This window comes from Pimephales promelas, chromosome 16 (assembly GCF_988280905.1).
Source record: "Pimephales promelas chromosome 16, fPimPro1.hap1.1, whole genome shotgun sequence".
Lineage (NCBI taxonomy): Eukaryota > Metazoa > Chordata > Actinopteri > Cypriniformes > Leuciscidae > Pimephales > Pimephales promelas.
This window is the reverse complement of record NC_142784.1, coordinates 3,231,052-3,252,591: the sequence shown is the minus strand read 5'-3', so window position 1 is coordinate 3,252,591 and position 21,540 is coordinate 3,231,052. Positions and strand designations below refer to the sequence as shown.

The following is a 21,540-nucleotide window of genomic DNA, read 5'->3' as shown; positions in this document are numbered from 1 at the left end:
CTGGCCAATGTTGGAGGTTTCACATCTATATGCCTGGCGGCCAATCTTCATAGTGAAGCACGGGTGGATCAGTGATGGTTTGAGCTCCAATATCATGACAATCCTGATTGTATTTGATGGACACGACACTGCCGAGGACTACCAAACCCTTCTGGAGGATCATGATGCTCAAACCGTGTATCAGCATGATCATGCACCAACACACACAGCAAGACTTGTGACAGAAGGGTTTGATGAAGATGAAAGTGACGTTGAACATCTCCCATGGTCTGACAGTCACCAGATCTGAATATTATTGAGGTGTTTTGGAGGAGCGAGTCCACCAGCATCATATAGTGACCTGGACACTGTTCTTGAAGAGGAACGGCTCATAATCCCTCTGGTCACTGTGAAGGACTTCTATCAGTCAATTGGTGCTGTATTTGGATGCAAAATGAGGCCCTCACCATTCTAACAAATTATTGTGTTGTAAAACCAGGTGTTTCAGTTTTTTTGTCCAACCCCTGTATATTGTATGGCGGAATACCACAGCAAGTGCTTGGGAGCACTTCGACTCGGCGCAGTAATATCATCGCTCGTGAAAAGTCCTCTCACTCTCTGGAGTGATGATATTAGTCCATAGATAGTCGAAGTGCTCCCAAGCACTTGTTGTGGTATTCCGCCATACAATATAGATCCACTTTACACGCTTAGAAAAGCGCAACGTTTTATTTCGTTTTATTCTAGGTCGAGTTACACTACTCGAGTAACTGTTTTTAATTGGGAAAACGTGGAGGTGTTAGGTCCCTTCTCTGCTTGGCCCATATTGAATGAACTGGGCTAGTTAAAGGGTTAGTTCACCCAAAAATGAAAATTAAGTCCCCCATGCTGTACCAACCCCGTAAGACCTTCGTTCATCTTCGGAACACAAATAAAGATATTTTTGATTGAATCTGAGGGCTGGATCACTCTTCCATAGACAGCCTGAGGGACTGCCTCTTGACGGCCCAGAAAGTCATTAAAAGAAAAGGTTTAAATATTCCATGTGCCTACAGTGGCTCAACTATAACTTTATCAAGCGACGAGACTACTTTTTGTGCGAAAAAAAAACGTAAATAACGACTTTATTCGACTTTCCATTACTTCCTTATGGGCGCATGCGCGAGAACTGAGACGAGACCATTCTTCTTCGACTACTTTTTGTTACCGGCTGCTCACCGCTTAGGAGTTTTACCGCCCCCTACCGTATAAGATGACGTACTGCTTGTAAACAGAACGTTTTGCGCCTCCGGCTATATCAGTACGTCATCTTATACGGTAGGGGGCGGTAAAACTCCTAAGCTGTGAGCAGCCGGTAACAAAAAGTAGTCGAAGAAGAACGGTCTCGTCTCAGTTCTCGCGCATGCGCCCATAAGGAAGTAATGGAAAGTCGAATAAAGTCGTTATTTACGTTTTTTTTCGCACAAAAAGTAGTCTCGTCGCTTGATAAAGTTATAGTTGAGCCACTGTAGGCACATGGAATATTTAAACCTTTTCTTTTAATGACTTTCTGGGCCGTCAAGAGGCAGTCCCTCAGGCTGTCTATGGAAGAGTGATCCAGCCCTCAGATTCAATCAAAAATATCTTTATTTGTGTTCCGAAGATGAACGAAGGTCTTACGGGGTTGGTACAGCATGGGGGTGAGTAATTAATGACTTAATTTTCATTTTTGGGTGAACTAACCCTTTAAGTGCTATCAAAGTGTCTTCCGCGCCAGAGCGATTGAGCGCACGCACTGAGACGACCTAGGCATGCATCAACTCGTCTTAGTTAAGGGAATAACATAGTTTAATATGAAAAAGCGGTGGAGTATCCCTTTAAACTTTGTGGAAACCTGTGTTTTTCCCCTTCCATATCCCTGCTGAAAAATCCAGCTAAAACCAGCCTAGGCTGGTTGGCTGGTCTTAGCTAGTTTAAGCTGGAAGTAGCTGGTTTTAGTTGGTCACCCAACCTGGCTTAGCTGGTAAAGCTGGTCTCCCAGCCTGACTTAGCTGGTTAAGCTGGTCTCCCAGCCTGGCTACCAACTTGACCAGCTAAGACCAGCCTGACCAGCTGAAAAAGTGTTCAAAACCCCTCTAAAACCAGCCTGATAAACCAACTAACCAGGCTGGGAGACCAGCCAAAACCAGCCAACCAGCCTTGGCTGGTTTTAGCTGGATTTTTCAGCAGGGATGAAGCTGTAAAGCAAGTAAATCCACTCCTATTACAGTAAACCAACCGACGTGTGCTTCTGTTGGTTCGTAGAGATCGCTGTAGAGCACAGTGTTTCTCAACCCTGGTCCTGGAGGACCCCCAACATGCACATTTAGAAAGTTTCCTCTTTCTTACACACCCTTTCCAGGTCCAGGAGTTTCTTCTAATGAGCGGATGAGTTGAATCAGATGAGTTTGATTAGGGAGACAAAGAAGATGTGCAGTGTTGGAGGTCCTTCAGGAGCAGGGTTGAGGAACTGTTTCAAAGGCCATTGCTCATGCTGTTTACAAAATTCAAGCCTGTCAAATCTTGCTGGATGTGAGGCTCGTGCTGATATATGGAAGAAAGAAAGCGGTTATCTCTGTCTGTATCGTTTGTCAGGTTAGGAGAGACCTTCTCAGCCAAGGGAAAATAGAGGCTAATCAGCCTTCCATCTCACCTTTCAAATGGACTTGAAAAATGTAGGACAGTCTGTGTATCATATGTTTATTTGCCTATGCATTCCTCAACGTTAACGCTCAGTCGTGAGACGCCACAGTTTGGCTCGTGTAAGCAGGGAAGGGTGTTTCCCATCACAGAGATTTACTCTTCTAATTCTCAGGCTTACATCCTTCAGCCGTTCGTCATCCTCCTTTTTATTTTCTTCAAGATAGGAATCTAGTGTCAAGATGTGACAAAATGTAGGCTTACCTACCACATGCTCAGCTGAGCCCGCAGTCCTTGAGTTCAAAAGCATGGATGTATGAAAACAAAACTACAAAATCATTACAATTTGTAGAAAATCCTCACGAACGGAATTCTTTCGGTAAGGACAGCCAGTGAACATGGGAACTGTTTAAAAACCTCATGAAATTGGGGGATGATTGTTCAGAGGGGTTGCTGCAATCTAGACTAAGAAGAAGTTAAAAACAGATAACGGTTATTTGGGTTTTGGTCACTATTATTACTGACTTTACTGTTATTCTGAACCGTGGAAAATAGTAATAATGAGTAACTCTATCCAAACTTTTGACTGGTAGTATAGAGTATAATCATGTAGAATCTGCATTCACATTTCCACGTGTTGCTGTGGCGTGTTTAAATAAATGCATTCACTAATTAGGAAATGAATAAAGGTGTTTTATTTCATAAGTCAAAATGATTTACTGCAGTGGTGTTTCAAAATTCCTTTAAGAAATCATTTTAATACGTACTGTATTTTAAGAGTTAAGACATAAAGTGCTAATCCAGAAAACAAACTAATACTGCATGTTCCAAGTAACGCTGTAGTTGAACCCGTCAGTCATTTGCAATGGAGCGAGGTGCTCTGAGTCATGCGTTCATTAATGTGTTAATTAGCCGTGACCTGGATGGGAATCAAGTCGTCCCACATAGAGAATGTGTAAACGTAATACCAGTCAGTCATTTATTTGCCAAACAAGTCACCAAAACAGCCCTAATGATTCCCTGTGAGTCAATTAAATGACCTTTCACAGCTTTATTACATTTATTCATTTATGACCTTACTGATATAATTTACATTTCTCAAAATCACAGTGTTTCATCAGTGATTCCCTAATAAATCTGTGTCTTTATGAAGGGCCGTAATGAAAAGGCAAACAGCAGTTGCACTGGACTATGACTGCAGTCATAAATGTCACACGCTTTTCTGCTTTAAACACAAAACGGTTCTGATGTCAGCTTCTAGATATTCTGGCTTCTTGTATTTGCACGTATGTAAGCATTCATGAAAGCAACCAATGCAATAAATAGGGCTAAATTCATTAACAAAACAAGGTTCAGCATGACTGACTAAAATAAGGAGCAGCTACAATAAGCATTTATCAAAGAATGCGGGTGGATGCAATAGTTTGTAAAGCATACATTGAGTACAAAATGTGAGGTTGCACAGTGTACGGCTGACTCTGAAGGTCACCGAGGGCATGTTACAGTCAGGTATCTAAGAACACACTCGCTCGCACCACTCGCACGGAGACAGGAAATCCTCTGTTTGATGCTGATAGGAGGCTGTGACATGGTTGCCATGGTGATCTGTCACTTCCTGTCCTGCTAAAGAGTGCGTTCAAGGGGCGGAGCTTCTCTCTGCACACACCAACCAGCCGAAAGGCGATTATATTTTTACTGGAGATCAGTATCATACTGTCCATTCCCTCAAATGTTCCACTGAACTCTGACAAGCATCAGCTCTTTCTTTCTTTAACTTTTAACATTGTGCAAACGGCAACATTTCCACTGTAGAATGAATCAGATGTAAGTAGTCACAACAGAAACATACTATTTGATTGGATTTACAAATAGAAAAAAGTATTATAAAACATACAATAATTGGTAACTCTTTACATTAAGTTTTCAGTAGTTAAAACTACATTCATTAACATGAACTAATAATGAACTGCACAGCATTTATTAATATTTGATTGTTAATTTCAACATTTACTAATCCATTATTAAAATGAAAAGTTGTATTTGTTTACATTAGTTCATGTACTGTGAACTAACAATACAATACAATACAATACAATTTTATTTATAAAGCACATTTAAAACAACCGAGGTTTGCCAAAGTGCTGAACACGGAGATAATTTTAGACAAAAATTAAAAACACATGACAAAAAGCACAAGACACAATTAAACAAGTGACAAAACAAAACAAAACAAAAAGCAGATTTACTCCCAGTCTGGTTTAAAAGCCAATGAATAAAGATGAGTTTTAAGACGTGATTTAAAATCATTAACAGCTTTATTTTTATGAACCAATGTGGTCTCGCTTTATTTGGATGGTCCCTTTAACAAATTCAGTTGACTGTAAGTAATGCTGCACTAAAATTTCTAAATCTCACTAGAGTGTTATTAGAGTATTAGAAGACTGGTAGAGTTAGGGACTGAATAAGTAGACTAATGTTGTTGCAAAGTTACTTATAGTCAGTAGAGTGTCTGTTGGGGAGCGTCACAATAAAGAGATGGCCGATATTAAGACAGTCTGCTAATACTCTAATGAGAGTTAGGTGACATTTAGTTGTAAAGTTACATAGTGAGCAGGATGTTCAAAGGGGACCAAATAAAATAAAGTGTTACCACTAACGTTTACAAAGATGAACAAATACAGTAAGAAATGTATACTGTAGATCATAGTTAACTAACAATTCATGTTAACAATTAGTTAAAAGTTAGAAACAGTAGTTAACCATTCATATTACTGTAGTTACAAATAACAAATGAGACGTTATTACACTACATGTTTTTATTTATATATATATATATATATTTTTTTTTTCTCCTGCCTGCTTTAGTTGGGTACAAAAGAGGATTAGGGCCAAGCTAATACCAAAAATAATAAAACCATCTTGAGATTAAAGTCATTATAATGCAAGATTAAACTCGTTAAATTTCGAGAAAAAAGTTTAAATACAATTTTGAGAATAAACCCATTAAATATCGAGAATAAAGTCGTTGTGTTTCGAGAAAAAAACTCATTAAATTTTGTGAAAAAAGTTGAAATACAATTTTGAGAATAAACCCATTAAATGTCGAGAATAAAGTCGTGTTTCGAGAAAAAACTTGTTAAATTTCAAGAAAAAAGTTGAAATACAATTTTGAGAATAAACCCATTACATTTCAAGAATAAAGTCATGTTTCAAAAAAAAAACGCTTTAAATTTCGAGAATAAAGTCTTGTTTCGAGAAACTGTCTCCATGGTTACTTTGTAAAAACCTTTGTAATGCTGCCACAGTACCATTTTCGGTCCGCACTGAGCTCTCGGGACAGAGAACTGCCAGTAACTGTTTTTATGAAGTAGCTAACTGGCTATTACTTTAGGATCGTGGTTGTGTACGCCTCCATCCACAGAATGTAATGACTGTAACCATCTATACAGCCATTCATGGCAATGCCGTACGTACGGTTTTAATTGATCATCGCTGTCCATATGCCAGAGTGCATTTGGGCCAGTGCTGTTCGTTGTTCAAGTGACAGCTTAAACATCTTTTATCAGTAAAGTTCTGCACGGGCAAATTCAGTGACACTTTTAATGCAATATATTACTGCTAAAGTTGATAGTATTTCTTTGTTACTGAAATAAATTCTAAATAGCTTGACTAGTGATCCAACTCTGCCATGTCCTCTATCAGTGAACACTGATCGATTTCGTAATTCTCTACATTTCATTTAGACTTTTTTTCTCGAAACACAACGACTTTATTCTCGAAATTTAATGAGTTTATTCTCAAGGTTGTATTTAGACTATTTTTCTCAAAATGTAACAAGTTTTTTCTCGAAACACAACGACTTCATTCTCGATATTTAATGAGTTTATTCTCAAGGTTGTATTTAGACTATTTTTCTCGAAATTTAACAAGTTTTTTCTCGAAACACAACGACTTTATTCTTGAAATGTAATGGGTTTATTCTCAAAATTGTATTTAAACTTTTTTCTCGAAATTTAACGAGTTTTTTCTTGAAACACAACGACTTTATTCTAGAAATTTAACGAGTTTATTCTCAAGGTTGTATTTAGACTTTTTGTCTCGAAATTTAACGAGTTTTTACTCGAAACACACTTTTTTCTCGAAATTTAACGAGTTTTTTCTTGAAACACAACGACTTTATTCTAGAAATTTAACGAGTTTATTCTCAAGGTTGTATTTAGACTTTTTGTCTCGAAATTTAACGAGTTTTTACTCGAAACACAACGACTTTATTCTCGAAATGTAATGGGTTTATTCTCAAAATTGTATTTAAACTTTTTTCTCGAAATTTAACGAGTTTTTTTCTCGAAACACAACGACTTTATTCTCGAAATTTAATGAGTTTATTCTCAAGGTTGTATTTAGACTTTATTCTTGAGATGGTTTTATTTTTTATTATTGCTTGGCCCTAATCCTCTTCTGTAGTTGGGAAATTCAATACTGTCCAATATACTTATTTTGAGTCATTTTAAGGAAATGTTTCTATTTTTGCCTGAAAATCTCAGTAAAATTCATATACGCATGATTGCAAATGACCAATTTGATGACCAGCGATTGGTATGAAATTTCGAAATCCATATACTTAAAATATGAATGGATAATAGTAACTTCAGGTAGTATCATTCAGTTTTTGTTGTACCAAACTATGATAGAACCTGTTAGCGATTTTTGTCTGAGCATATCAGTGAACATCCCAGACCTTTGTAAACTAAAGTTTAATGCATTTTATGAATGATTGTTCCAGTGCACCTTTGCAACCTTTGTGTAGGGGGTGGGGGGGTGTTGGGATGCTAACACAGAAACCTAAAATTCTCGGGACAGCAGCATTTGTCCAAATTTCAGTCTTAACTGTTCTATTTAATCAGAAACGATCTTAAAACAGGGCTTTAAGTGTAAAATTCCAAACTAACCCTGTAAACTTTGCCTCGTTCACAAAACAATCTACAGTCAAATGCTCCGAACAAACATATAATCCAACGACGCAATCCGGGATGCCATTAAAATAAACCATCCACTTGTTCCTGATTCTGGGTTCCGGTAACTCTTTATTTTAATCTGACATAGTTACACATTACTACGTGCACTTATTATAGTAAGTAAATACAGTAAATTATGCATAATTACAAGTAACTAACCGTAAACCAAACACTAACCCTATCTGTAATTCTATAGTAAGTACATGTAGTTACTATAGCGTTTGTTCCTTCTGAAGTCTGTACAGAAACGAGCAAACGAGTTGTTCGATTGGGACGCGTCAAAGTGAACGTTTTTCACTCTTCCATTTGTCCTGTTGTCGGCAGACTCAAGTGTGTGGACTACGGCAGAAACTGAACACACATCTGTATACTGTATCCAGTGTAGACAGCGGCAGACATTATAATGGGTTATATTTGGTTTTGATGCGACGCTCACATCGAGTGAAGGCAAATGTCAGCCGTTTAGCAAATGAATGCCAGTGGGCGGGGCCTGTGGTGAGATGATGTATAGCTGTTTTTCGATGTCTTTCTCTGGACGCAGGCATGTGGAAATATTTTTGTCCGATCCCGCAATATCCAAAACAAGCTGTTTTTGGAGCTTGATTAAACGCTTTGTTTATAATGAGTTAGACATTTGCAGCTATGAAACTTGTTGGATGTTTTAATGCTACAAATACTTTTTATGTGATAACGGATCAAGGCGAATTAGATTTCTCATGTCATGACCCCGTAAAGTCCTTCCTATAATGTGATAAAGTTCAGTTTACTGGTAATTATATCAGCAGTTAGTCATGAGGACACATACAGCACACAAATTCCCCATTTCCTTTCTTTCTGTTTTTCAAACAAGTCAAGTAAACTTGCACTGCAGAGAAGGTAAGATAAAACTCTGCTGGCATTATCACGTAAGCTGAAGCTTTTTTTTTTCCAAAAGCAAAAAATGTAGCTTGCCTCAGACTAAACAGTTTGTCCCCCCTAATCATGTTCTGAAGCTATGAGATAATGCTCAGTCCTTGCAAAGCAGTGACGGTTTCTTCTTGTTCACAGGGCATGATGACAGTATATGTAAACTTTCCACTAGCTTAATAAAGATCTTTGTTCACTTCTTCGCTGCCTCATCTGCAAGTCAATGCCAGGGCAATTCACAGCTTGCTTTTGTAGTTTTAATCTCCGCACCTGATCTGCCAACTGTGAACGATTCTTCCCATGTGTGGCTTTTCTTTCACATGACAACTGTGGCCTTGAGTAGGAGTTTTTTTGGTTTTTTTTTAATAATAATAATAAAAATAAAGCCTGTATAATCCATTACTGAATAATGACAGGCTTTCCGTGCAACTCCATAATAAAATACCATGCTTACTGCATTGCTGCTAATAAACACAAAAGAAGCTGGGACGTATGGATTTGATTAAATAGCCTTCGAGAAACATGCAAAACCTATTAAAAGTCTCTGTCATCGGAGGGTCTGTTCACATTCTCCATCACGGCTTGGTGATGCAAACCAGGTCTGGCATCGAAATGTAACTTCATAATTGATTCCTGAACTAACAAGAACTCATGGGAAGCTGTTAGTAGTCGTATAGCGTTTTCCCCTCCCAAAATCACCCTTTCCTAAGCTCAGGGCTTTATTTACTTGAAGTAGCCCGCTCCCTGAGACTATAAGCAATGTTCTCACCTTCCCTTATTGTGCGTTCACACCGGGCGCGAATAGTGCGTCAAATTCGTGCCTACCCAGACAGCAAACTGACATTGAATCAACGTGGAAACGACGTCTCTCATGACATTGAAACAACGTTGATTTGCTCATCGAATTAACGTTGAACCAACGTCAGACGCGGCATTCTTCAAAGCTAAATGAAAATCGAAAATTGGTTTGCTTTCATAACGTTGAAACAACGCATTGATTTCAAGTTGATTTTCCGTTAGTTTTGAAAGAATGACGCGTCTGACGTTGGTTCAACGTTAATTCGATGAGCAAAACAATGTCAGATCAACGTTGTTTCTATGTCATATTTCCACGTTGATTCAATGTCAGTTTGCTATCTGGGTACCGTGTCTAGTTAGACGCTAGACCACTTTGTTTTAATTCTGTTTATCTCATAATTAATTCTGTTTCACTCTTGACGCGCGTAAAAACAAAAGTTTGGAGTGAAATTTACACGCGTCAGAATCGAAACCCATTGGCAGACACAAACTTTTGCACATGTATGTTGGTTGTCTTGACATCATAATAATATTTCATATAATCTAGATATGGAATGAATAACATTCAATACAAAATGAACATGTGTCGTATATTGAAATAAAGTTTTAAGTGATCAAATATTTGCTTTGTTGTGCATTAGAACCACACCAGACATTTAGTAATATTACAAAATAATTTATTGAAGCATCCAGATCCTTCACCACGTGAGCAAGCAGCAGGCTCCTGATTGGTTAACGCGGCACAAAGTTCAGATTTTTCAACTCGGGCGGCAGACGCGAATTTGCGTCAAACGCGTGAATGCACAAATAGCACTAACTAAATCATTTGCGCGTAACGCGTTTAACGCACCAGACGCTCAATTCGCACGAATGGCGAGTATTCGTGTCTACCGCGCCACGCTCTACGCCTCATTCGCGCCACAGGAATTTTTTACGTGTGTAACGCGTCTTTGCATTGCTATTCACGTCCGGTGTGAACGCACCATTACAGGATTGGTTATACTACTTTGATACCATGATAATGAATGATTACCATATTGATGTAACAATACTTTTGTTAAAGAATACATACAGTATAATGCTATAGCAAAGCAAACAAACATGACGTTGCTAAACTTTTTGGTTTGTTTTGTTGTTAATTCTTGAGTAATGAGTAATAAATGTCAATATAACAATTATGTAAAGTTCTGTCATGAAACTTTAGGTGTAGCAGGCTGATGGTTATTATATTATTCTCAATAGGGCACAGCCGATTTGTTTCTCCTGTATCAGTATCCAATGAGCTTGTTGCTGAACTCTAGAAACCCTCCCCAGCTCCACCTGTATAGAGTATACGGGTCAATTATGTAAGCTCCATTCTACAGCAGTCAGTATTAGGAGTAACGCTACACAAAAGTAGTTATATCACAGTAACGTTTTACTTTTTGCTGTACCGCAGTAATATAACGCATTACTAATAAAATAACATTTTAACCTGGAATTATGTAGTGTTAGTAGTGTAAGTGTTAGTTTTCACCAGGGAAAAAACCTGCGGGTAAAATAGTATGTATTGGTATTATCGCGATTAATCGCATCCAAAATAAAAGTTTGTGTTTACATAATATATGTGGGTGCACTGTGTATAATTATTTTATATATATAAGTACACATACATGCTTGTATATATTTAAGAAATATTTTAATGTATATACTCTATATAGATTTATATATAATGTATATTATATATAAATATAAATATTTTATAGATAAATAATATTTTTTATTAAATAAACATGCATTTGTGTATATTTATATGTATACAAAATAATTACAGTGCACCCACATATATTATCTAAACACAAACTTTTATTTTGGATGTGATTAATCACGATTAATCGTTTGACAGCCCTAATTAGCATGTACAAAATAGTATTACTTAAATTATAATAAGATGAAAGAATTGAAATGAAAAGAAAACTAGGTTGTGCGTCAGCAGGCTATAGGTTGCATAGTGGGCTCCAGATCTATTGTGTTTGGTATCTCTATCATAATTTACCATAATTTTGTGATTCTGACAGTTGATTGTTCATAATTTAACTAATTACTTTCAAATGACTATATAGTAATATATAATGTATTAATTTTTAATGCACTGGATTAGTTCAGATTTAAATCTCTATAGGACATTGGCATTTATAAATGACGCTGAGAAATTTGTAAATAATTCATTTTAATAATATCATATGACATCCCCTTTAGCCAATAAAATGAATGAACATCTATTAGCCATGTGCTTGATATTTTTGGCAAGTGTTAGGTCACATGCTCTATTGTTCATTTTAGACTAGAATACTTGTATATATACAATATATATATATATATATATATATATATATATATATACATATGTGTGTGTAATATCATTGTTTATCCAAATGTGCATTCTAAAGTTTTTTTTGTCATTTTTAATGAATATTTTGTAAAAAAATAAAAAAAATAAAAAATAACTTAATGACCAAAAAAATCTGAATGTCATGTATAAATGACCAAGTCCTTTTAGGGTAAAATATTTTATCCAGTTCTGGCAGGCAATATAAAAGCTTTTGCCTGTGTTTTAGGTTGATCTTAGTAAGTTGTAGAAGACAGAAATGGAAAATCCGTGCCTTTATCACAAAGTATTGATGATAGTGACGGCAGTGCATCAGAAAATGAGGTCGTAGAAAGAAAGGAAGAAGTTAAAGATCAAGGAGGATAGTAGCCGTGAGGGTTATGGCAGTGATGAAGAATATAAGTCAGAGATTGTTGTGGAAGTCAGACATATTTGAGTACATTATCCTGCCAGTTTGGAAGATGTGATCCATACTACAACCAGAGGTCAGGAAAGATGCCACTGCTTACCAATGCTCCAAGAATCAGGACTAAACGGGTCAAAGTCAAGTTACTGTACGTGTGGAAAGTGTGGGCTACACTGATATAGAAGGGTATTGTTGATTTTCACTTTTCACTGCTTCAATTATTGAATTGGAATTCCAAGAAAGAAACGATTATTTTTCAATGCTAAGACATTTCAGACAGTGAAATTACGTCTGAATTTGAGTCAAGTTTTGATTTCCAAATGAAATATAGTTGAACATGATTAGTGGTTTTTTTGAAACACTGACTAATTTTCAATCCTTCTCGGAGAGACAAGACAATTTTCTAAAAATTATTGACCCTAATAGGACAAAGTCAGTTATAAACGTCGGGTGTGGCAAACTAATTTTGGTAAATGATTTTAGTCTTAAATATATGTAAATTATACAGTCATTTATTTTTTTTAACTCTGATTTCACAATTGGTCCCATAGAGGGTTAAGCGTGGTCGCACTAACAAATTAGTATCACGATAAAAGTGAGTTTGTCAATAAGCTGACTGTGCGTAGCAGATTAGACGAGAGAAGGACGATAGATACTCGTTTAGCTTCATGATGATTTTTGTCCCATGACTACATTCCCCATCGTCTACTGAAGCAGCACAAGCATTAGTTTCACCCGTAATCATGTCCATCCTTTCCTCTTCCTTCTGTTTTGTCAGTAAAGGAACGGAAAAAGAGAAACACATGAAATGAATATGAGTTCATTCGAATCTGACAGCAATCACATTTTGACTTCACTTGAAGGCCGAATGATTTCTGTGAGTAATTGACATGAGCAAAATGTTCAGAGAAATGCTTGTCAAGGTCTTTCAGAACTGTCGGCGTTCGCCTGGATTCTTCTCTTTGGGTGTCAGCTAGGGTCGGGCTTGGGAAACATGAAAGACAGACCCTGACCGCTGGTGTTTTTCTGTTTCAGGGGTGTATGTGCCTCAGGGTTCAGCTGGAGGAGGACCAGGTGGGGCTGGATATCTACCAGGTGCTGGACTTTACCCAGGTATAACCATAGACAGCCATGATCTGCTCACCACTTCGCCAAGTGTTCCTTACAACTTACTAAAGATTACCAGTGATCATGGACATTGACATGCAGCAGGAAGCATGTTTCCTCACATTTATATGGGCCTGATTTCAACACCAGGGAAATGCATAAAGCAAATTTGCCTGTGAACACTTCATATAAATAATATTTGTCTAAATCCAAGTGATCACTTATATCAATGTTATATCATATCATCCAGCACTAAAACTTGTCAGTGTTTATTTAACAACATCCAATTATGCAGAATATATGTCCCAGATAGCAAACTGACATTGAATCAACGTGGAAATATGACATCGAAACAACGTTGATCTGACATTGTTTTGCTCATCGAATTAACGTTGAACCAACGTCAGACGCGTCATTCTTTCAAAACTAACGGAAAATCAACTTGAAATCAACGCGTTGTTTCAACGTTATGAAAGCAAACCAATTTTCGATTTTCATTTAGCTTTGAAGAATGCCGTGTCTGACGTTGGTTCAACGTTAATTCGATGAGCAAAATCAACGTTGTTTCAATGTCATGAGAGACGTCGTTTCCACGTTGATTCAATGTCTGCTGTCTGGGGTTGGTAAATGTTTAAAGGGGTCATGAACTGGCTTTTTATATTTATTATATATATATATATATATATATATATATATATATATACACTGTGTGCAGAATTATTATTAGTATTTTGACCATATCATCATGTTTATGCATTTTTTCCAACTCCTAGCTGTATAAACTTGAATGCTTATTGGATTTAAGCATTTCAGGTGATGTGTTTTTGTGTAATGAGGGAGGGTGTGGCCTAATGAGAAAAAACACCCTATATCAGGTGTGCATAATTATTAGGCAACTTCTTTTCCTCAGGCAAAATGGGCCAAAAAAGCGATTTAACTGACTTAGAAAAGTCAAAAATTGTAAAAAGTCTTTCAGAGGGATGCAGTACTCTAGAAATTGCTAAGATATTGGGGCGTGATCACAGAACCATCAAACGTTTTGTAGCGAAACCTCAACAGAGTCGCAAGAAACGTGTTGAAAAAAAAAACGCAAATTAACTTCCAAAGATTTGAGAAGAATCAAACGTTAAGTGACCAGGAACCCATTATCCTCCAGTGCAGTCATATTTCAGAACTGCAACCTACCTGGAGTGCCCAGAAGTACAAGGTGTTCAGTGCTCAGAGACATGGCCAAGGTAAGGAAGGCTGAAATCCGACCTCCACTGAACAAGAAACATAAGTTGAAACGTCAAGACTGGGCCAGGAAATATCTGAAGACAGATTTTTCAAAGGTTTTATGGACTGATGAGATGAGAGTGACTCTAGACGGACCAGATGGATGGGCCCGTGGCTGGATCAGTAATGGGCGCAGAGCTCCACTTCGACTCAGGCGACAGCAAGGTGGACGTGGGGTAATGGTATGGGCTGGTATTATTAAAGATGAGCTAGTTGGACCTTTTCGGGTTGAAAATGGACTCAAAATAAACTCCCAAACCTACTGCCAGTTTTTAGAAGATACTTTCTTCAAGCAGTGGTACAAGAAAAAGTCTGCATCTTTCAAGAAGTCCATGATTTTTATGCAGGACAATGCTCCATCGCATGCATCAAAGTACTCCACTGCGTGGCTAGCCAGTAAAGGCCTTAAAGATGAAAAAATTATGACATGGCCCCCTTCGTCACCTGATTTAAACCCTATTGAGAACTTGTGGGCCCTTCTTAAACGGGAGATTTACAGTGAAGGGAAACAGTACACCTCTCTGAACAGTGTATGGGAGGCTGTGGTGGCTGCTGCACAAAAAGTTGATCATCAACAGATCAAGAAACTGACAGACTCCATGAATGGAAGGCTTGTAACTGTTATTGAAAAGAAGGGTGGCTATATTGGTCACTGATCTTTTTTTTTAAACGTTAGAAATGTTTATTTGTAAACTGAGTTGTTTGTTTCTGTAATTCTCACTTTAACAGATTAAAATAAACTGTTGTTTATTTTTTTAAAAAGTGAGAAGGGAACATTTTCATTTTGCTGCGTAATAATTCTGCACACTAAGAGTTGCCTAATAATTGTGCACACAGATATTCTCCTAAGAAATCCAAAACCTCACTTTTGCTTTCTTAAATATTCAGGATTGAGGGTTTATTAACGTTTTGGATTGACTGAGAGCACATTATTTGTTCAATAATAAAATTAATCCTCAAAAATACGACTTGCCTAATAATTTTGCACACAGTGTATATATATATTTTTTTTTTAGGTCAACTTATGACGTTCGCTTGATTTTTGTATTCAAAAATGAATAAGTAATAGGCTATTTTCTACCCAAATTTTTAGCCTACCTGATAAACGCTGGGTTTTAATGGGCGTCTCGCACTGAAGACTTGGAAGTAAACGCCCACTGCTGTGAGTGGAGAACAGTTTTGCATATTATAATGAGTTTAACTCACCCGTCGGTGCACTTGGGGGAAATTGTTTTGAAAACGTTCAATGTTGTAAAATGGCAACCGGAATGATTCGCCCGTACATGTTCGACCCAGAGTCCGTGTGTTGCACAATTCCTGTCAGATCCAATATAGACGGCACAGCACCGTTCTTTACTCTTAATCGCTCTGCAAATCCAGCCTTGTTTACAATCCTCAGTGAAATGAAGCGAACAGACGGACGATGTTTTACCTCATCAGCTGGAACGTCATTAAAAATAAAGTTTATCCATGAAGTCCTATTGGAATCCCAAGGAAGCTTATGCAGCGACTGTCTTCTTCCACAACCAGGCGCTGCACAATATTCTGTATCGCTCGGTAGCTCGATCCGGATTGTCATCACGAGGTAGGCATCTATGTTATTTAGCTATGCGTGTAATGCGTGAATCAGTGGGCAGGGCTAAACCTGCCGTGGTGAAGCAGGCGTTGATCATCTTCTGCGGGGGTGGGGTTTTATCCTTTTTGACGTCATAGTTCCCCACTTTTAAAAACGAGTCGTTTTTAGAGGCTGGTGTCAATAAAAGCTTTTATTGGACAAAACAAAGACGTTTTCAGTTCTGAAACTTACAGGATAATCTTATAATATGATGACCTCTTAGATGTCAAAAGCTCAAGGAAAATTTGATTTCTCAGTTCATCACCCCTTTAGTTGATGAGTTGTCAATACAATATTCTATAGATAACTGTTGTTGAATTTCAATCAGTTTGCGGTTGCCAGTGATTGGTTCACACAGATGTCTTGTTAGAGACATGAAGAAGCAGAATGAAAGCTCTTTGATGCTTTATTTTCTCTTCAGAGCATACAGCTGCTCGAGGTCCACCACATAGCCTGTGCTTGTGAGTGTGTGTGTGTTCAGATGTGTCCTGTATGATGTGATGTGTGTACTCACACTTAGGGGGAGCCCAGAGTGCTTCAACTTTCTGTGGAGCAGATGGACGCTGCCTCCCTCATGGTGACTACCCCCACACACACACACACACATACACACACACACTGACACTTTGCTCATCATTAACACATTTATACCAAATTAAGATATGATTAATATGATTTCAATCAGAATTTACAAAAATGGATTTCAAATACAAGAAGCTCTACTACTCAAATGCATTAATCCCGCTGGAAGGTCTACTGTAGTTTAGCAGCCGCTAGGAATGTAAAACCGAACTCTTGAATGTCTTCCAAAGAAGAATTTCACGTGTTGTGTGGTGCCGTCTGAGGTTGAAAGTAAAGCTGAACCATTTCTTCTTGGCTACACTTGACGAGATGTGTACTCACCTGCACTGAAAGTCCTATAACTCTTACTGGTTTTAACAGGTGCTGGGACGTCCCAATACAAAGCAGCAAAAGCAGCAGGTAAGATGGTTTTACTTTGACTATGAACACTGTAGGGTGATTTCCTCCACTAAGACCAGAATCCTGTATTGTTTAACATCATCCAGACTTTACTCACTCAACCAACCAACCGAACAGTAAATCAATTTGTTGTACCTCAGAACTTAATATTAACTGAAACATTTTAATTCTTTTTTCCCAACTGATCAGTTTTGTAGAATTAACATGAAAAAGATAATATGAAGGCATCAGCATACTGCACCACACCCCTAAATGCATTGAAGCAACTGCCATGTGATTGGTTGATTAGATAATTGCATTAATGAGAAATTAAACAACTGTTCCTAATAATCCTTTAAGTGAGTGTATTTCATGAATTCCAATCTAGCTTGCACATTATAGACCTGATGTCCAGTGAGCTTCATAACACCACTGTCTTATCATCAGTTCTCAAACTCGCCAGCTATTGTTAAGTGTGTTCAAAAACAAAAAGTTCACCTGTGTGGCAGTCAGTGAAGTCACATCTTGCCATGTGTGTAATGTGTAATGTGTGCTACTTGAGCAGACACAGATCAAGCGTTTCAGAAACTGATGAACTCTTGTTCAGCAGGAGGATATGGAGGAGCTGCTGGGACTGGTGCTCAAACAGGAGCTTTAGGGGCTGGAGGTTATGGAGCTGGTAAGAGCTTTTTTAAGATCATTCAAGGACACTTATTTGCACGCTTACAAGTATGCCGTATAATGTAGCAAGCCAGAGTAATGTCATGAAATTTGGATCACTACCCTTACAAAAAAGTACTGTGGTGGTGCCGTGGTAAGTGTTGTACTGTAATGATGATACTAAGTCATTCAAATACATCATAGTAAAGTTTAACATATGCATTTACCATAGTATACACTATATACTATGGTTCAAAAGCAAGATTTTGTAATGTTGCAATGTAGAATTTTGTAAGGAAAAAAGTTTTGAAGGTTTATAAATGTTGGTACCTTATTGTATTTTGGCAGTAAAAAATGACATTAAAACCCAACAGATCTGCTAATAGTTTTTCCAAAATTATATTGATTGATTCAAGCACCAGTTTATATATATATATATATATATATATATATATATATATGTTGATCAGAGTATTCTTGATTCTATGTTTTGAAATAAGTAAGAATATTGCCATGTTTCTCTAGTACTCTTTTATATATAGGCTACTGACTTTTACCTATGTTCAAAATATCCTTTTTTTTTGGATGAAATGAGTGGGCGACCTGATCATTTTCAGCCCAGCTGAGTAAATTATTGTAAACTTACATCAGTGCTACTCAAACAATGGGGCATCAGCGCTGATTATGTTATTGGAACACAGACAATACAATATGTGGAAATCTTGGCGCCTACCAAGTGCAACTGGACCCATTCTGATACTGTAATGTAAATATTGTTTCTTTCTCTGTCAAACCAAGCACTATTGGTGCATTAGCCCCATTCGGGTATAATTGAATTTCCTAAAGCAGCGCCGATTCCAGCGACATGTTTGGAGAGATAAGGAATTAAACAAATGTAACCAGGCTCGATAAACTTTGGAGCAGCTCACTGGCACCTCTGAGAAAGACCTTTTCACTCCGAAAGAGCTTATAAACTCTTCGATATCAGATTTTGCAGTGGAAGTTGTCTTTGGCTGTGATTGTTGGAGTGAAGAAGGAGATAATTGTCTAATCTTTCGCTTTTCAACTTACTTAACAAATCTTAGGAAAAGCAGACAGCATTCGGACCCCAGGCCTCACATATAGCTGATGTGGAGCACATGACCTAGCATGAACAGAATCCTCAGAAAACGCTGTATTTGAGATTAGATTGGATGTAAGGAAGTATCTGAATGTGCTCAGTGCCCGCAGTTCAGCAGTTGACCAAATTCAAAATCAGTCATGGCTGTGTGTTCCTGTATTTCACTCAGATATGGTAGATAATGCGTAGGATCACACACATTCTGTGCCAGCAGAATTTTGCAGAAAGCTACACAGATTATCACAGAATTTGAATCCCCATTCATTTATTGACCACCAGTTGTTCATGTTCCCTGGCCCTTGTATGTTCATTTATTAAATAAATCTGTAAGATCTTACATTAATGCGGTCAAAATATAAACCGGAAGACAACGAGTGCAATGCTGAAAAGGGGTGGGGCTACACAAGGTCTATACAGTACAAAAGGCAAACTTTTTTTTTTAACGGTGCTACCTGACCAGATAAAAATGTGGTTGTCTTCCCGTTTGCCAAATAGGTTTAAAAACTTCAACACCCATGATGCACTGGGCATGTTGCCTTCCAAGGCCACTCCCACCAGTCTGCTATGGATATGAGTAAACAATAAAATACTGCAATAGTTCACTTTGAAATTAATTTTTGATATGTTTTATTTTACCTCAAGAGCATCCAAGATGTAGGTGTCTTTGTTTCCACAGTGTTTTCAGTTTTGATATTTTTAGGTCAAACCGTTCTTGTGTCTTGTGTTCTTCGGTCAAACCGAAGTGATCTCTCACACGGTTGCGAAAAAAAATCAACGTTGTCTGATATATCGAAATCGTCTTCTATTGTGATTTCCTGTATATCTGAATATGTTTAGATCTTCACAGTGTAGGGTAACACTTCTGAAATCTCTGTGTAAACAATGAGTGACGTACACGCGAGAGAGATCACTTCCAGGGCTTTCCAGCGCCGGTCGGTGCTTGCGCAGACGGAAGCGCCCTTGCCCTCAGGGTACTTGGACGTGACTGTGGTTACAAGAGGTAAAAACTATATAAATACTGTTCGTTTTCTCACACAAACCGCTCGTTTCGTGTCTTAGGCCATCAATGTGTACTTACATTTACGAGTCATTAAATCATGTTTAATTTGGACTTTTCTGTGCATGCTCTTTGATGTGGACCCCCTAAACCTCCATTATATGACTAATAGACAAGAACGGTTTGACCTAAAAATATCAAAATTGAAAATACTGTGGAAACAAAGGAAAAACCTACATCTTGAATGCCCTTGAGGTAAGATAAAACATACCAAAAATTAATTTCAAAGTGAACTATCCCTTTAAGTAGATAATACTTAGCAAACTTTTAGTCATAATAGTGTCAACTTGTATTTTTCTCGAGTGCAAGAATTCAAAGAGTAAACATTTAGCGGGATTGAATTGCTTTTGTGTTTCACTGAAGGGTCTGGTGTGTTGTAGGCTATGATTTGTAAATACGTAGAGAGCGTTGTAACGGAAAATCTGAAAAACCTCCACGTTTGAAGTCAACAGTTCAAACTGGATGACCATGATCATAGTGTTTTAGGCTAAACGGAGGGGAAACTGAAAGAAACTGCCATTCTGTCAGTTTTGTCTAACACAACGCCTTTGCGTACAGGAAAGAAAGCTGTTGTCATAGTATTTCATTTTTACCATAACGCTGTTAAAAGTGTAGACAAAGCATGATACAATTTTGAGTAATAAACCTGGTCTTACAATAACTTTTTTTAATAACCCTTTGTTGATCTGACTGTCTGTGGGTATGAAACTATAATCTGTAGTTTTCAATCCCTGGAGCTGTCAAAATCGTATATTCGTATATCCTTTAATCGAATTATATATTTAAGTGCTAATTAATAATAATTATCTACACACTATAGTGTTAGGATTAGGGTTGGGTATCGAGAATCGAGTATCGATTGGAACTGGGACTAACTTTTCGTTTTTCCCGGAATCGTTCAAAAGTTAACATTTCGATTCTTAGTTTCGATATTCACAGTCCGCCGAGCGGAAGAAGAAACCGCTGAACAACACCAAAGAAGAAGCGTCTACTGGAAGTGTTGGCATAACCGCGCGAGTCGAACATGAGTAGCTTACGTCGGCGGTCCAAAGTGTGGCTTCACTTTTCTAAAAATAACGAAATCTCGGCAAAATGCTACATTTGTGACAAAAGGAGTATTTCCTTCAGAAAGGATTATTTCCTTCAGAAATACCATTGGTTAGCAAGGTTAGCTAAACTTTTTTGACCCTGCTTCTTAAAAGAATCGAAACAAGGAATCGGAATCGGAATCAGAATCGTTCAAATTCGAACGATACCCAACCCTAGTTAGGATAAGGGTTTGGTTTAGGGTTAGTTGCATGTAATTATGCAAAAATTATAGTTATTACTACATGTAACGTCCAAGTGCTTCTTATAACAAAGGTAATAATCTAGGGAAGAATTAGGGAAAACATTGAATGTAACATTAAACTGGCAAACATTAAATGTAACTTTAATCAGACGACTGTCGCATCAACTAACCCCATCAACTAAGTGTTAAAAAAGCCTGGTTTATACTCACCACATCGACAGGAACACAAAGATGCGTGTGGCAAAAACGACAAAAGAAATCTACTTGGACTTCCCAGAATCGACTCTAAATCAGCTGGACCACCTGGGGAAAGAGTCTCCAGCTC

At 37.6% G+C, this 21,540-nt stretch overlaps 1 protein-coding gene across 3 annotated transcripts in view; it reads left to right on the top strand.

Annotated features, from left to right (window-relative positions):
- The window catches only part of elna (elastin a), a 146,415-nt gene that overhangs the window by 56,433 nt on the left and 68,442 nt on the right, over positions 1-21,540 (top strand). Inside the window, exons 5-8 of one of the 3 annotated variants that reach the window (XM_039654104.2) lie at positions 13,166-13,243; positions 16,648-16,704; positions 17,070-17,108; positions 17,698-17,766. In XM_039654104.2, coding sequence (XP_039510038.2) covers positions 13,166-13,243; positions 16,648-16,704; positions 17,070-17,108; positions 17,698-17,766 — 243 coding nt within the window. Of the gene's footprint in view, positions 1-13,165; positions 13,244-16,647; positions 16,705-17,069; positions 17,109-17,694; positions 17,767-21,540 lie in introns of all 3 variants that reach the window. The other 2 variants (XM_039654109.2, XM_039654108.2) reach the window with 2 other exon arrangements.